The sequence below is a fragment of the Glarea lozoyensis genome (genome assembly GCF_000409485.1).
Source record: "Glarea lozoyensis ATCC 20868 chromosome Unknown GLAREA15, whole genome shotgun sequence".
Lineage (NCBI taxonomy): Eukaryota > Fungi > Ascomycota > Leotiomycetes > Helotiales > Helotiaceae > Glarea > Glarea lozoyensis.
The window spans coordinates 1,516,383-1,532,216 of NW_007360989.1; the positions used below are offsets into that span (position 1 = coordinate 1,516,383).

At 46.7% G+C, this 15,834-nt stretch overlaps 5 protein-coding genes across 5 annotated transcripts; 2 read left to right on the forward strand and 3 right to left on the reverse strand.

The window, feature by feature from the left end:
• Positions 1-1,576: 1,576 nt before the first annotated feature.
• Positions 1,577-4,385, reverse strand: GLAREA_06311 (uncharacterized protein; the record flags this gene model as incomplete). Its single annotated transcript, XM_008081725.1, has 2 exons — positions 1,577-3,355; positions 3,435-4,385. The coding sequence occupies 2 exons, from the start codon at positions 4,383-4,385 to the stop codon at positions 1,577-1,579; spliced, it is 2,730 nt and encodes a 909-aa protein (XP_008079916.1).
• Positions 4,386-6,143: 1,758 nt separating this feature from the next.
• GLAREA_06312 (Mitochondrial carrier) lies at positions 6,144-7,689 on the reverse strand (the record flags this gene model as incomplete). Its single annotated transcript, XM_008081726.1, has 5 exons — positions 6,144-6,695; positions 6,745-6,990; positions 7,180-7,256; positions 7,321-7,400; positions 7,649-7,689. 5 exons carry the CDS (start codon positions 7,687-7,689, stop codon positions 6,144-6,146), a joined length of 996 nt encoding a protein of 331 aa, XP_008079917.1.
• A 2,843-nt stretch (positions 7,690-10,532) lies between these two features.
• On the reverse strand, positions 10,533-12,080 carry GLAREA_06313 (heterokaryon incompatibility protein; the record flags this gene model as incomplete). The annotated part of the gene is made up of 1 exon (XM_008081727.1): positions 10,533-12,080. One exon carries the CDS (start codon positions 12,078-12,080, stop codon positions 10,533-10,535), a length of 1,548 nt encoding a protein of 515 aa, XP_008079918.1.
• Positions 12,081-12,584: 504 nt separating this feature from the next.
• GLAREA_06314 (uncharacterized protein) lies at positions 12,585-14,458 on the forward strand (the record flags this gene model as incomplete). The annotated part of the gene is made up of 2 exons (XM_008081728.1): positions 12,585-13,082; positions 13,130-14,458. 2 exons carry the CDS (start codon positions 12,585-12,587, stop codon positions 14,456-14,458), a joined length of 1,827 nt encoding a protein of 608 aa, XP_008079919.1.
• A 701-nt stretch (positions 14,459-15,159) lies between these two features.
• On the forward strand, positions 15,160-15,741 carry GLAREA_06315 (uncharacterized protein; the record flags this gene model as incomplete). Its single annotated transcript, XM_008081729.1, has 1 exon — positions 15,160-15,741. The coding sequence occupies one exon, from the start codon at positions 15,160-15,162 to the stop codon at positions 15,739-15,741; it is 582 nt and encodes a 193-aa protein (XP_008079920.1).
• Positions 15,742-15,834: the final 93 nt, after the last annotated feature.

The window sequence follows — 15,834 nt, forward strand, 5'->3', positions numbered from 1 at the left end:
GTTGGCGGTGGTTGATTGTTGTTGAAAAGTACGTCGTCGCGATTACACTCGAAATTCGAATATTCGTCAAAATTGATCGTGGATTTCGCAGTGCGCTAATCGGTAGGACGCTAGACTGGATTGGCTTAGTGGGCACTTTTGCGGGTCTATAAGCGAGTCACGTGTGAAAGCAGCCCTTAGGCTCGAGATGGACCGAAACCAACTCTAATCTCTCGTTTCCCTCCTCACAAACACCAACTACGCCGAGTACGACTATTATTGCAAAGATGAAAGTACAACTCACCGCAGAATCGTTTGCTCTTGTCAGGTTGTACAATGGATTAAGCATGACAAAGTCGATCGTTTACGCCCTTCATTCTCACGGCTTGCAAGCTGAAGAGCTGTCAATGGAACCTCTATCGTCTCCTCGTCAACCACAATATTGAAGATTTTGTTTACTGTGATGCTATCCAGAAGATCTCTGTTTCACCGGGTAGCATTACCTATCCCGGTTCTCAAAGAGCTTGTCGTGGTCGATCATCTTCAGTCCAAAAGTTTGGGAGGGTGGTATGCGCACAGTGCGCCAATCATGCGCATGAAGCTTTTATTCAGCCAAATGAATATTTCCCGAGTTTTCCAATTTCAAAGTCCATGGCTGAAGAGCTGAAGCTTGTTGGTCTGGAGACAGGTGTGGAAACTCAGTTGGTGATGATTCGGGTTGAGATCTGACTCCTGATTCGTTGCCGAAATGCCCAAGTTTGGTAACACAACACTCAAGCTGAGATATGGGAAAGTTTCCCGCAACGCCGTGGCGTCTGATATTTGTGCTGAAAATTCATTTCACAACGTCGTATTACATGGTATCTTTATTTGGATATGAGATTGACTTCGTCGTCTCGGTGGGAGCCGATGCCATGAGATGAGGCTCTATCAAGAGGATGATGTCGTAGAACAAGGTTCTTGCAACATTACATTCCGACAGGATTCAACAACTGTCAGTCTGGACCGGAGAACCTATCTAAGATAGTAATTTTCCTGGTACAAGAGTTGCGGTGTGATTGCTGGGGTGGCACATGACTTCTGAAACCTACAAAGAAACAAGTCTCCTAGTATGGAACACCTCGTCGAAACTGACTATCGGCGACGAAGTTGAAATTCCAAATCGCTTCGCAAGAATCGCAACACTGTCGTTCATTGGTTCTTCATTAGAACAGTAGTCAGGTGGGCAGCTGGGTCATTCGTCCGTTCAATTGTCGTCTTGTACTTTGACCTGATACTGCCTGCAAACACCTTAATTCCTCAATCCGAACCAAGCGAGACCTATTGATTGGACTATGACTACTGCTTATGTTTGAAGTTTTTCGATTTATCCCTGTTACCAGGTGTATGGATTGGCTTACTACTCAACCATCTCTACTCCTTCCATTATACCATTCCATCCTCCACTACTTCGGCCCGGGGTATCTTTTGCTTCTCCCATATAGCCATAGATTGAAAAGAAGGTTTTTCATATCTACAATTTTACTCCATCCAGCACAACTACTCCGAGCAATGCATCATTTCAACCACCCCAAACTCGCACACAAAACAATCACTATCACATATACAACTTACCCTTCACAACTCCGCCCTTCTCGCCCTTGACTCCACCCCAGTCGGCAACTGCAAGTTGACCTACACTCACGGCAACCCCAGTACCGATCTCCCACCCAGCCCCAACATCCCCCACGTCCCCTAGTCTAACCTTTAAATCCCTCATCTCTTTCGCCCTAGTCATCCCATCCATCCTAACTCCTCCTCTCGGCATCGTGACAAACTGACTTTCCCTGACAAGACTTGAGACATACGGAAGGTAGTCTCTAGCGAGCGTCTTGCGACGGATGATGACTGTCACTATCACAGCAATCAACATCATCGCGGTCGCAAGGATGAATATCGCTGCCCATGCCCAAACACAGACGTATGTCAAGACGAAACTTGTGATGGTTGCTGGAACAGTGATACTCGGCTTTCGATTCCGTATTGCCGCAAGGAGAACTTCCGGGCTTGTAGCTGCTTCCGCGGATGGCATCTCCTTTCCCGTGACGAAACTTGGGAAATCCAACAGACTGCCTTCCAAGAACGTATTCACAATCTGGCTTAGCCGAGTTGAGAAGTCTTGCAGTTCAACACCAAGGACCCTAGCGTCTGTACCACTAGCGACACCTGTGGTATTGGCGATTGATCGTGGTGTCTTCGTCTGCTGGATGAACGTATCATCGTTTGGCGAAACCAGATAATTGAGTAAAGTATCTACGCCGTCCATCATCCTTACACTTTGCGGTAACAATCTCGACAACCCATCCGTCACAGATTGGAAGCCCAATAATGTCAGGGCACTCGGGTTTGCAGCCAATATGCTTTGTCGTTGCGCTGCTACTCGACAAGATCTCGTCGTGGAAGTTGTGTTGCAAACAACCTTACTTTCCACATAAGCTTGACTCGGCACGCAAAAGATAGACGTGACGTTCGTCTCGCCGCTGAAGTCCTGCCATAGAAATAATCCTGGGATCTGCTTCGAGGAAGTGTAGTTGTTGCCTATGCAATCTAAACATACCTCTCCCCCAACAGCTTGATCTTGAAGGAAGGCAGTCATGTCCTGACCTAGATATCCCATAGCATAGCTCGTTCGATCTGTAATATTGAGCCCAGACCTAAAAGGCCCGGTTGTTGCTATGAGACCGGGATTTATGAATGTCCTTGAATCTCGAGCGGGAGAGGTGGTGATGTTCGAACATACTAACTCGAGATACGTTGATTCAATACTGAATGTGATATTTCCTACTGGTATATCTGAGGTAGGAATGCCGAATAGGGAAGAGTATGTCGGTGTAAATGTTTCCGGGATATGATGATATCCATCTTTATCAGGAGATAGATTCGAGAGCGAAGACAAGAGCGGAATTTTAACATTCCCCCATAAATCTTGCGTTCCTGTCTTTACAACCACAGGCGCAAGGATGGCTGCTGAGAATAATGTGGCGAAACTCGCAAACCAACCACTTTCGAATTCCGTCTTGCCCGCAAAAGTCGGTTGCCAGGTATTGAAAAACGTGACATTTGAATTTTGTTCCTGCGATACTAAAGCAGTGGAAAGCATTCGCAAAGAAGCTTGTGATCCAAATGGGCTTAATAGCCATAATCCCACAAGTCCCAATGAAAGGAACGAAAAGACACCAAATCGAAGCTGCGTCTCAATCGTCGAAAACACCGTTCGAGATCCAATCAGGCGTTCTAATAATCCAAGCGTGGTACCCTGTTCCAGATGATAGCTCGCCAATTTAACAAACAACCTACCTACCAGCAGTGAGAATGTCAAGGGGAGAAGTGTTGAAGCCTGAAATATTAGCTTGGCTCTTTCCTCGAGGAAAGACGACGGATACTAAGAAAAAAGTTAATAAGAAGAATCAACTTACGATATCACATAACTCCCTCAATCTCTCACTCTCAACCACCTTCCCATCCATCCCCATAACCGCCGCCACAACCACAAAAAACGGCACCGTAACCAACACAGCTAATCCATCCCACAACCACGCTCTCCATCTCTCTCCTTTCTCCGCCTCTAAACTCTGCGGCACGCCCGCCCACGCTGGGATTTTCCGCTTCTCTCTCGCTGGGTACTCGTATCTCCATCCTCTTTCTCCCGGGCTCGCGAAATCTTGGGGACTTTGCAAGAGCCCGTAGCTTTCTGAGAGGTTGCGGGCGTGACTAGATGAGATGCGACGAATATGGCGGATGTTCTCTGAGTTATGTCTGGAATGGGGCGGACGACTTGGGTCGTGGATGTCTGGGCGGGAGGGGCGACGCTGAGGGGACATGCGGAAGAGAGGGGTGACTGGTGTTAATGGAGGCACGATATCTTCTCCACGTCGAGCGTTTCTCGGTGGTGGTGTTGGGGGGACGCGGTGATCTTCTAGTATGGAGGTCCGGCTTAGAGGACTTGGTGGTGTTGTTCGTGGTGGTTCTGTTCTTGAGGCCCGACTTAGTGGACTTGGTGGTGTGGTTCTCAGTTGTTCCATTTCGGCGCGGAGGTTGCTGTTTGGATGACTGTTTCTGAGAGGTGGCATGTCGATTGCAGAGACAGCGGAGGTTGGTCGCGAGATTTCATGACTGGTTCTCCATGTGTCGGGTCCGATTTCTTCTATCCTTGGTGGCTGCTGGACTGGGCTCAGGTCTACGAAATGTGACGTCCGCCATGTATCACCATCCACACTCTGATGTCTAGATGTACGCTGCGAACTGCGTCGACTAGGTGGAGGTTGAGGTCTCCACGGAGCATTGGATTCATGAAATGGAGAAGGTAAGGCCGTGTTGATGGTTATAGCCTCTCCATCACTTCTGCGTGAGAACCTCGAATTGGACATGTTCAACTCAACTCAAAACCAAATAGATTGCAATCAGGTTAAAGTTACCTTGAAAGTAACATTCCCGAAGAACTGGTATGGAAGAGAGCTGAAGGTGGGTTGCACGAGAAAGATAGAAGCTATGCACCACGTAAAAGAAGAGACCAAATGATCCTTCCCTCTTAATCCTCGAGAGAGCAAGAGAGCAAGGTCAACAGGTTGGGTCAAACATTCGACCATCCCTAACTTAATAACCATCACCCGAGAGATGGACATGTTGCTGGGGTAAGTCCGTTCAGGTACGGGTACATGGTTCTGGATTCTATTTTGATCAGGATCAAGAGAGATGGATGTTCAGCGTCCGTGCGCTTCGACGGGGAGCCGAGAAGTCAACACAGGGGGGTGGACCGCCTGCACACATCCTCGCTTCCCGTTTCGCATGAATCCCCCAGGCGCTCTCGCGGCCCAGAGCGTCCGCAATTGGGTGGCTTTTGTGTTGCTTCGCCTGTCAACCCCATATCTGGGTGGTTTGAAGCATGAATGAACCTTTTCCAGGTCCAAAAAGGTTGGGTTGCACGCCAACCTGGTGGGGGAATTGGTAGATTCGGCAAAGGCTGCTGGCTGGTGGAATAAGCATAACAGACCAAAGGCTGTTTACCTTGCAACGACCATGTGGCAGCAGATAAACAATAGGAGCTGTGGGAGCCGAATGCCTTCGCAACCTCCAAGTGTGACCTGAGGACATGTGATGTAGTAACTGCTTCACGATAGGAACTAGTACCTGAGTACTCCCCACTACGAGCACGACCCTGACTCGAACTTCACGGTCTCGACAACCCCGTCCGAAGCGGCGAGGTTGACAGCACGAAGGAATGCCTCGAGTATCGAGACGTCTGGCAACAAACGGGGGCGGTGTCAGTCGGATATCCACAACAGCTAATCGTCATCTGAATCAATTCCGACGATGGGATGTTGTAGTATCCGTGTCATACGCGACCAGTCAGGTGCAAAACAGTTACTAACACTTGTCATGTTAGGCGCAGCATGTCAAGGTTTCGAAAATAAAGACGTCAAACAAACACCAACATTACTGGCGCCAAGCCGAGAGGTGTTGTCGGGCATTGATGACTGAAGAGATCGACGTAAATCCCACCGAGCGAAAGCTTTACAAGTCATGAGATAAATGGGAATGATCTTGCGACAAAAAACATCCAGTTCCGCACAATTGGTCTACACCAAATGCTGACAGTTTTGACGTGGTCTGGAAAGGCGAATTGTGATCCCAAGAACACAGGAAGGATTAAGCTCACTTGAGCGAAGGATCAATACGATTTGTAGCGTCGCAGCCGCTGCAATCATGCGATCAGGGGCTTACAACATATAATGCACATGAGTGTCTTCACAAAATCATCACGCACAAAATTCACATCACTCAGTAAGACAACCAGGTAGAGTGAATGTTTCCATTCGAGTTTTTGACCACCGCCCCATCTTCAGAATCTATCGAACCATGCAAGACGAGAAGACCAAAAGAACAATCCAGCGAAGATGAACGCAGCAAGGTAAGGGAAACACATCAGGGACATTGCCTGGTAATAAAGTACAGCAGAGATTTGAAACCCTTTCAAATCATCCGCAAGTCGCTCCAGCACCATAGCAATGGACGTCTGTAACAACTTCCACCTGCCACGCACCATACCTCTTAAACACCAGCGACCACCCTCTCGGACATTACCCACACCGCGACCCCATTTTCATCTACAACTACAGGCGAATTATTTACTTGAAGGCCTTTCCGAACATCAAGACCTGGAGTTGATCGTAGATGGACAACACACCAGCACCGGCGACACCACGGAGAATGTTGGCACCAGCACCCTTGAAGAGAGACTTAACACCCTCCTTGGCAACGATTTGACGGGCAGCATCCATGGAAGACTTGTACTTGACGGCCTCACCAGATGTCATCATCATACGACGACGGACAGTGTCCAATGGGTAAGAAGCGATACCAGCACCAGTAGTGACAGTCCATCCGAGAGCGAAAGAAGCAAGGAAGTTACCCTCGAGGGAACCGGTGAGGAGAACTGGCTTGATGGAATCGTACATTCCGAAGTAAAGACCACGGTAAACGACGATACCGAGAACGGAAGGACCGAAACCACGGTAGAGACCGGCGATACCATCAGAAGCGAGGGTCTTCTTGTAGACATCTACCAAACCGTTGAATTGACGGTCACCACCAGTCTTGGCTCCCTTTGCGTCGTTGGCAAGACGGGTACGGGCGTAATCGAGGGAGTAGACGAAGAGGAGGGAAGTGGCACCAGCAGCCTGTCAGGTATTAGCGCAAGTTGAGTAATTGGGAGTATTTAGAACTTACACCACCGGAGGCCAAGTTACCAGCCATCCACTTGGCGTATCCATCACGCTCCTTTTTGAAAGCGAACATGGACTTGTAGGTATCACGGAAAGCAAAGTTCAACGCTTGTGTTGGGAAATAACGGATAACGTTGGCAGTGTTTCCTCTCCATAAGGAGGCGAAACCCTCGTTCTTGATGGTTCTTGAGAAACAATCGCCGATACCGTTGAATTTACGGTCGAGACGACCAGACTTCAACATCTCATCCTGGAATAAAAGTTAGCATGTGCGCGTTGTAAACTTCATGATAGTGATGGAAGAGCCGCCTTTATTTCAAATGAAAACACCCGCAATCGAATCAAAGCAAAATGCTGCTGTAACCAGAGCCGGGTGCCCATTCGGATGCGCGGTAAGGGTATAATTAAAAGTAAACATGAGCTAAATCGCAACACGTACCTGATTCTGGATCAAAAGCTTGACACGCTCGATAGGAGCAGCTGCGGTCTTCGAGACTGCGGCAGAGACACCACCCACTGTTATCGCACGTTAGTCGTTGTTATCTTTGTATATTCCTCTCCATCCCGATCTATCAACAACGAGCCCAGTCGACCGTGATGACCCTCTCAGTGGCAGCGGCAGTGGTAAACGTACTCAAGAAATCAATAACGAAAGGAGGACTGTATATCATGGTCAGCTTGATGTTCTAGAAATATAACGTAAAGAAGAAATTTTCATCGCGACTCCATTGATCGACGGCGACGCCGACAGCGCGGATATCAAGTTGGCAAATCATGTTGATGCCATTCATCGAACGCAATTGAGCACCATTGACATCTCAACGACACGATCGCGATGTTTTGATGATTGAAGCTCGCTCGCTCGCGATCAACGGGTCGAAGGAACAAAAAGTTGGAATCAAACTTACACGCCCATAACGGACTCCTTCTTTGGTGGAGTGTTGCTCATGATTGCGACTGGTGATCAAAGATCAAAGAACTGAGGGGAGAGGTTGGATGGAAGGAAGAGGATAAAAAGATTGAAGATGGGGGAGTTGGATGTCAACGGGTGAGGTTTTTGTACGATTGGGAAAAGGACAGGAGACAGGAAGCTCTTGAAAATCCGTCCGCGCTAACCAGAAACCACCATAACCCAGCCCGAGATTATCCGTGAGCGGCTCCGTGGGGCCTTAGGCAAGAAGCACGTGAGTAGTCTGAGCGGGATTCTTTTTCATTTCAAATTCACTCACAAGCAGAAGTATTCTTGTATATCAATTGCAAGTAATTGATCCTCCTGCTATCATCTCATCACCGCAATTTGCTACCTTAAATAGCATTCTATTTCTTGTTTTACCCAAAATCCCACAATTCAATGGGACGCCGCTTTCACAACCCCTAATCTTAGACGAAATTCTTGCCGAAAAAGACGGGGCTAGGTCCTAGGATCTTGTTTTTGTCGAGTGGATGTTTTCATTTGATGTTGCTGTACAAATTATTTGTTTCGAGTTCAGATTATCTTAATTGAGAAAATATTTCTTAGTCAACCACAATTCTCTATGTCTATTTGTTTACTCTACTACAAAGTATCCAGCTTCGAATCGATTGACTGGTTTCGACGCTCATCTCCCGGCTCATGAATACCGATGCACAAAAGTCCATAGCAACCATGAAATTGATACCAACGATATCCTAACCCATGTCAATACGTTAGATACTTATGGAAAAGCATTTTTTGCGACCAACACAGCGTTTGCTCTTGAAGCTATTTACATATCAATGGGGAGACGGCAGCCTTCGGGAAGGCGGAAGTTCTAGCCCAAGGACTAAAATCGCGCTTTTCGGGGTCTCCAGAATCCTTGCAACATAGTGAAAATCTTGAATTCGAGAATTTAGGATCGCCTTTTGATAATTCATTGCTGCCCTCATGTCGCAAGTGTTCCAGACTGCGAGGCTGCAACTCGGTCATGATACAATGGGATTGGCCGCAAATAATCCAGACGGTGCTAGAATACAGAAATCAGCATCGTAAAGAGAGGGGGTGAGCTTTTGTATGACTAGGTTGTATTATGATTCTGTAATTATTCCAAATACCGTGAATAAAGTATATTGATTGGTACTTTAACATGTAATCGCTTACGAGGTCTTGGAATTTTTTTGAGAAGTCATGATAGGGACTTTTATCCTCCAGTTTTTGTAATCTTCAGCTTCTTTTCTCTGGTTTAATTTTTGCCAGACAATTTACTGATTCAAACGAGCCTAGGTTTAAACTGACATGAAAACTTCATCTGAAAATGTGATATCTTTTTCCATCTTTCTCCCAAAATTTTATGTTTAATCATTAACTAACTTGAATTAAAAGAGCTTGAGTATGTCAAGTGAAGCGTTGACAAAAGTTAGACTTAGAAAAGTCGGTAAATAGACTGAAGAGAGCAATATAGGTTAAATATATAAAGGCTAGAAAAGTTATCCTATAAGAATTACCTAGAGGTTAAATATGTTAATTTCCAGAGGCATTGATGACATAGTTTGGGTCTTTCTTATTAAGTTAAAGTATGAACTGATCTATGTAATTTAATAAATTTGTTAGCGAGTTGAGCTCATTCACGTTAAATATAAAGCTCATCTCAAACCTCACCATACCCCCTTTTCGATACATTTCTTATGAAATACAATAGAGCGCTACATTTGCGATAAGAACTCTCAGTAGTCAGGTAACCTCAATCATTCAGTATGACACTAAAATTAACTGACAGAAGTATTTCGTTACAGCCGCCATTTACTAGTTGCCACCAGTACACTTTTCCTATGCCTGTCTCTCCTTAGGATCTGCAGTCATCCACTTGGCTCCGAGCTGCACGATATCATGGGGATTTCTATGCTTGTACCACAAGATTCACTAGTGACAACTTGAACTTGTAAAACAAACAAATTCACAGCCTTCAGATGCCAAAAAAGTGATGGTGAGCAGCAAGATAAAGACATAGATTGTTGAAAGATAATTTGCAGTGGTAAGAAATTGGCAATGGCAGGTTGGATGCCTGCGGAGGATAAATTTGCTGAATTCAAGCTTGTTTAAGCAATAATAGATAGGCGAGACGTCAAGGGATAAATAATTCATAAATAAATAATCCAGCTCGCGGAGGACAAAATAAGTGTCAGTCACCTGCCTAGTCATCTTGGACTAAATAAGTCGACTTCGAGCATAAGAAGTTTTATTTACTTAAGATAGTTAACGAACTATCTTATGTTGTTCCAAGTTAATCCACTAAATAACGATATTTCGTCAACATAATCTAAGAAATACCGCATTTCGGCTGCCATTTATGTTTTCCACCGCGAGTCCAGCGAGTAAATAAAATATTCAGTCCAGCTTTTCTACCCAGCAACCCAAATTTGCATACCTTTCTATTACATGTCCATTCCAGCAGACAAAAGGATAGAGGTATAGTGTTGGCTACTTCTAATGTTAGTGCGTCCATACACCACACCTTCAGTGTCTCAAATAATCGTTACTACATAGCTTCCATCCTCATCCACAGATTCATACTCGAACCAGTCATGATTACCCGATTCAGGCCCACTGAATGATTTAATCTTCATCTCAACCATCGCCCATCGCGAGAACTGCCCCTTTAATTTTCCTGTTGGCTGCAGAAGGAGTCCTGCTATATGATGGTGTCTCGGGGTTTCAAATAGTAAGAAATGAAGGAACTCAGGTGGTGTAGCAAGGTTCAGCCACGACTTTACGGTTCCACGGTCGTTATTGGCGAACACGCAGGTATCACGATCTCCTTCGTTGGATATCGTTATAGTTTACAAAAGCCCTGATAATCTAATCCATCCACCCGAGACTTGCCCAAAAGGGTCAGAAGTGGCCAGGTCAATGGAGTAATCACGAAGCTTGCACCTCAACCCAGACTTATGAGATCGTTCAAATTTCTCAACTCTGTCAAATCTCACTGTCTTATCGACAGAAGCCCACGACCATGAAGGGGCTCGGTATTGGAATTCGGGTGATTGAGGTGAGCCCCCAAAATCAGAAATATACCATAACAGTGCCTGTGGAAGAGACTTGAGCCAAAAGCCAGCCACGTATTCGTCTTCCAACTTTTGTTGCAGAATTCTCGCTATTCCTGATATAGCTATTAGCTTATCCTGCGGCTTTGTGAGAGCACAGCCCGAGTATTCTTGGACAACGTGGTAGAATCTATCATGTAAATATTGGCGATTACAAGACTCTGCGTCCATACGCAGCCAGTCGCCTGCCATATTCTGGGTAGAACGAAAATCTTCCAAATCGGACGGGAGTTCATGCTGGTATTCCTCGGAGGCCAATGTTTGGTAGCATTCCCAGTACATCTGATACCGGGTGAAGTGCAGTATCCGGGGAGAAAGAAGTCTTTCCTGAAGAACCCAGCCTCTCTGGTTCAGCGGTGCGCCACTTAAGTGTTCGTATAAGCTGTTTCTCCGTGCAACATGTAACTCTATCTTTTCTTGGTTACCCCATGGCGGAGTGAAGGTCGGCGGGCGAGGGATCGAGAAATAATCTAGAAATCCGTCACCGGCAGCGGAGGCGGCGATATTGAAAACGCCCCTTTGATATATCTCTGTCATAAGAGTGGACTGCTCTTGCCACTGATGATGAATTCTGTCAGTATTATTGATTGCACTTTGAACAAGTTCTTTGAGGATGAAATCGCGACTCTCGGGGCAAAATCCTTGATTTCTAGCGTGTTCATCGGACTTGATAAAACCATAGATTACTGCACTTACATCTAGAACTGAGTCTTGAAATATACACAACGAGTCGATCCAGATGTATTCTACGCCTATTTTTGCACTCACTTGAATGGCATCCTGGAAAGTTCGAGACAATCTTGAGCGCGAAATGCCTTTTTTCAGGTCAGCACTTGTCTCTTTGGTCAGCGTCAAGAATCTTCTTGAGCCCCAGCAATGACTTAGGGTTGAGTATTCAACAGAACCGATGCTTTTTCTCAATTCGGATAATTCACACAACCTTACAACATCTTCCCCGGTTGGTGCACAAACAATGTTGAGAAGCCGCATATTTATGGATGGACTAGCCCAAAGTCCTATTGGCACCCCCTGACATTGAATATGAGTCTCGCGGCAGATGCCTAACCATCCTTTGGCAAGAGGAAATAGATGGCTGCGATCTTTCTCGATTGGCAGCAAAGGCGAAGTCAGCTGAGCCTTAAGCTGTTCATCTCGACAAATCTTAGCCAAGTCAAATGCAAGATGTCGAACGGCGTACAGACCTTGGATACAGGTCACTTCGAAGTTTATGTCAATGAAAGCATCTATCTGTGGAGGGAATAGTGGGAGGTGAATATGCAACATGATGCTGGGAAGAGCGTGGTACCGCGCCCACTGGAATTTGAGATTTAGGAAACATGCAGACGTTGGTCGAACACCAACACCTCTCTCCTCGTTGCTGCTTTCCAGTACCCTCCCCCGAAGATGATAGCAAATGTAGCACCCTTCTGCGGCGGCGGTGATGATTTCGTCCAAGGTACTATGGGGCCCCCGTTATTCGACCTGCTGGTGTGCTGGCTTTCCTGAAGATGTTCAAACATGCAGAACACAACATGATGGAAGAGCTAAAACGAGACTATTCTCAGGGCGTCGGTATGTAAGGCAAAGTAGAAGGGGTCCATCTCCGATGGGTGTGGAGGATGGAGGATGGCTGATTGCCCAATGACTTCCGCCCGCCGCAAAGCATCTGTTCTACTTGTAGAACAGGAGTTGGCTCAATTGGGTTCAACTGCCATTTAGGCGGTGTGTTGATTTTGTACTCATTTCCCCAGCAACGGCTTTGTTCTATCCCGCACGGTCGCGACTCTGATGTCAACATCTGCAGACCACAATCCTGGACTTGCAAACATCGCAAAAGCTGCTTACACTTCAAAAAGGCGCATCTCATTCCACAAATCGCAAATATTCGACAGATGTAACATCCAAAAGCATATGGATCCATCATACAGCTTTCCCGGTTCGCCTGGAACGCCCTTATTCCAAGCATCTCCTGAGCGCGTTAATCAACAGCGGCAATCACAATATGGCATGGAATCCCCATCCGCGAGCGTGCACCGCGAAAGTAAAATCCACTCAAGAGATAGCTCTGTACATGAGAAGGTCGCAGCATTTAATTCTTTAGCTTTCCAAGGAAAGGCGCTGGAACGCAAAGCCAACGATGCTGCACTCAAACGCGCGATGTTGGGAAGGGAGGAGGCAGAAAGTGAAATGCGCCGGTATCGAGAAGAAACGCGAGCTCTGAGGCGGCAAGTCGACGAAGGGAGAGCGAGAGAAATTAAAGTTGGTGAAAGGCTTGAGACGGTCATGGTGTGTATCAACAGTAAGCGCATAGGAATATTGTTAACATTATCTAGGAAAGTTATGGTCGAGCCAAGGAGACGTTCGCGCATACACAAGCAGTTTGGGAGAAGGAAATCCGAAGAGCTAGGAAAGAAGCCTTCAAGTCACAGTCTGCGATGGTCAAAGTGCAAGAAGAGCTGAAAGCGACGCGAAATTCGCTACGAATGGTAGAGTCTGATTTTGATAGAGAGAAGGAACGCAGCCTACAAAGAGAGCAGGAAGCGTTTGCTGCAAGATATCAACTTGTTGGAGTACAAGAAGAGGTTGGACAGCTTCAGGAGCAAATTAAACTCGTCGAACAAGAGCGAGATGGATTAAGAATGATCGCCAAGAACGAAGAAGTGGCGAGGATCGCAGCCGAAGGAAGATTACCGTTACCAAAGGCTCCGGAGGACGACGAGTTTGCCTCTCCAAAGAAAGCAAGAAGATCTTTGGATCCAGTCACCGTCATTTCATCAGCGGCAAGCGAGGAGGAGTTGGAGGATATGCAGATGAGATTAGCGTGGGAGCAGCGGCGAGCAGATCGAGCTTTCGATCGAGTCGAATTCTTGGAAGCCGAATGCAAACTCAGATGCTGCGAGTCCCGAGCAACAAGTGACTCTACGAAATCCCAATCAACAGTATCTCGCCAGGAATCCAATACTATACTACTAGCACCAAGCACGGTATTCATACCGGAAGAAGGCGTCTTCCGAACAATATCGCCTGGCCCAGAAGAGTCACCTTGGCTCTCACCGTTGAAGAATTCCGCTCCCCTGTTCGAAATACCATTGTTCCAGAAGCCGATACCAGATTTGGAACCACCTACTCCCGAACGACCCGAAGTCGAAATCAGAACTTACGCAAGGACACCATCATGTGAGCCACCAGCGCCAGCAATCATATCAGACGCGAATACGTCTCTATTGTCTCTTCTTGACGGGCCAAGAAGTCCAGTGGAACCGGATTTCATCGCGAGTTTCAACATCCCTACTGTGGCAGAAACCAAGCACATTGCAGAGGAGGAAGTTGAAGAAACAGCCGATGAGGCAGATACCACTATTGTGCAAACATTTCACACTATTTCGACCACCACCAAGATTCCTCTCGCAAGCGCTCCAGAACTGACACCACAAACGACCCTGCCAGCTGATCTTTCCAATCCAGCGCTCAGCCCTACGATGTCACGCGAGGAGGCTCTTGCACAAATTCGTGAACGGCGTGGAAGAGCGAGAAGTCTTGCCCAAGGCACAATGACTCCAAGAAAGCAAATGGCTGAAGGTATCAGCAGGCGAGATATCAGTGCTCCTGCTATTCGCAGTGGGAATGTAAGGGGAAGAAGTCAGATCAGGGGACCAATATAGGAGTATGGAACCGTATTTTAGTAGTCGGTTGCAGTTTTGATTAGCAGATTTTGATTCGGACAGAAGCATAGCACTAGGCGTTCTTCTGAAGGATTCGGTTCGGTGTTCCGGCTGGAATTTTATGTTTATGAATCGAGTATTTTGTAATTAAGGGGGAGTATAATATAATGTGAGGAAAATTGTCGCTCTATTTTCCTGGTCATGCTCCGATGTATAATTGTCGACTTTGAGAAGGTTTCTTGCTGGAGCTGGTGTTACCAATCATTGACATGAAGCAACAGATAAGTGTTCTGCCTCAATCAATAACACTCTTTCTATCTTATACACATATCACTTAGATTAGGTAAATGCGACATGAAATGTTCTACTACAAAGTATAATTTTACCACGTGACGTCGTGATCTCTTCGTCTAGTCGCGTCGCGTCCCCCGCATACTCGAGAAGTTACGAAAGCTTTGGAGTTCCTACCAATTTACATATTGTTGTCCGAACAAGAGAAAATTACACTCACTAGTCAGTTCATCGAACTTCAACCTATCTTGTTCAAAACGTCACTTCGATTCTGCGCGCTCAACTGCTCAATTTGTTTGCGCCCCGCCGACATCGACAAGCACTGCGTCTGGCGAACTTCATCAGTCTCTTTACCTACGTGTATTTACTCGCAGAAGTCTAAATTTTATTTCGTCGGTATTCTCCCAATCATGCCACCAAAGCCCTTCCGCCCACCGCGTCCATCCTCCACTTCGCAACCCAAACCCGTCTCCAAAGTAAAGAAATCCACAACCACGAAATCAAGAGCGAGTATCGGTCTCGAACACAAAGCTCGCGCTCAAAAAGCAAAGCAGAAACCAACTCAAAGATCTAGCGGCGCCGGTAGAAGCAGTCTTGGAACTGCCAGCAATTACGGCCTACCCAGTCTCAGTCCAGACACTACACAAGAACCTCCACCTCCCTCCTCGTCATCCGACAACTCTTCCTCCTCCTCCGATGACTTAGTAGCTTCCTCACCGGAACCAGAACCAGATACCACAGACCCAACGCTCGACCGAGAAGAAACGCTGCCCGTTGACCTTTTACAGGTGTTGCTACAGCAGTTCTTCACGAAACCAGAAACACGGATACGGAAGGATGCGCAGGCGGCGGTGGGGAGGTATATGGAGACGTTTGTGAGAGAAGGGATTGCGAGGTGTGTGTGGGCGAGGAGTGAGTTGCCGGATCCGGGTGGGTTTCTTGAGGTGGAGGATTTGGAGAAGGGAGCGCCGCAGATGTTGATGGATTTTTAGGGTGGCAACGTAGCGTTATGCTGGGAAACGTTGTAGATTGGGCATGGGATAGGCGCTCTGGTGTTTGTACGGCTTGGAATGAAGGTTTAATGC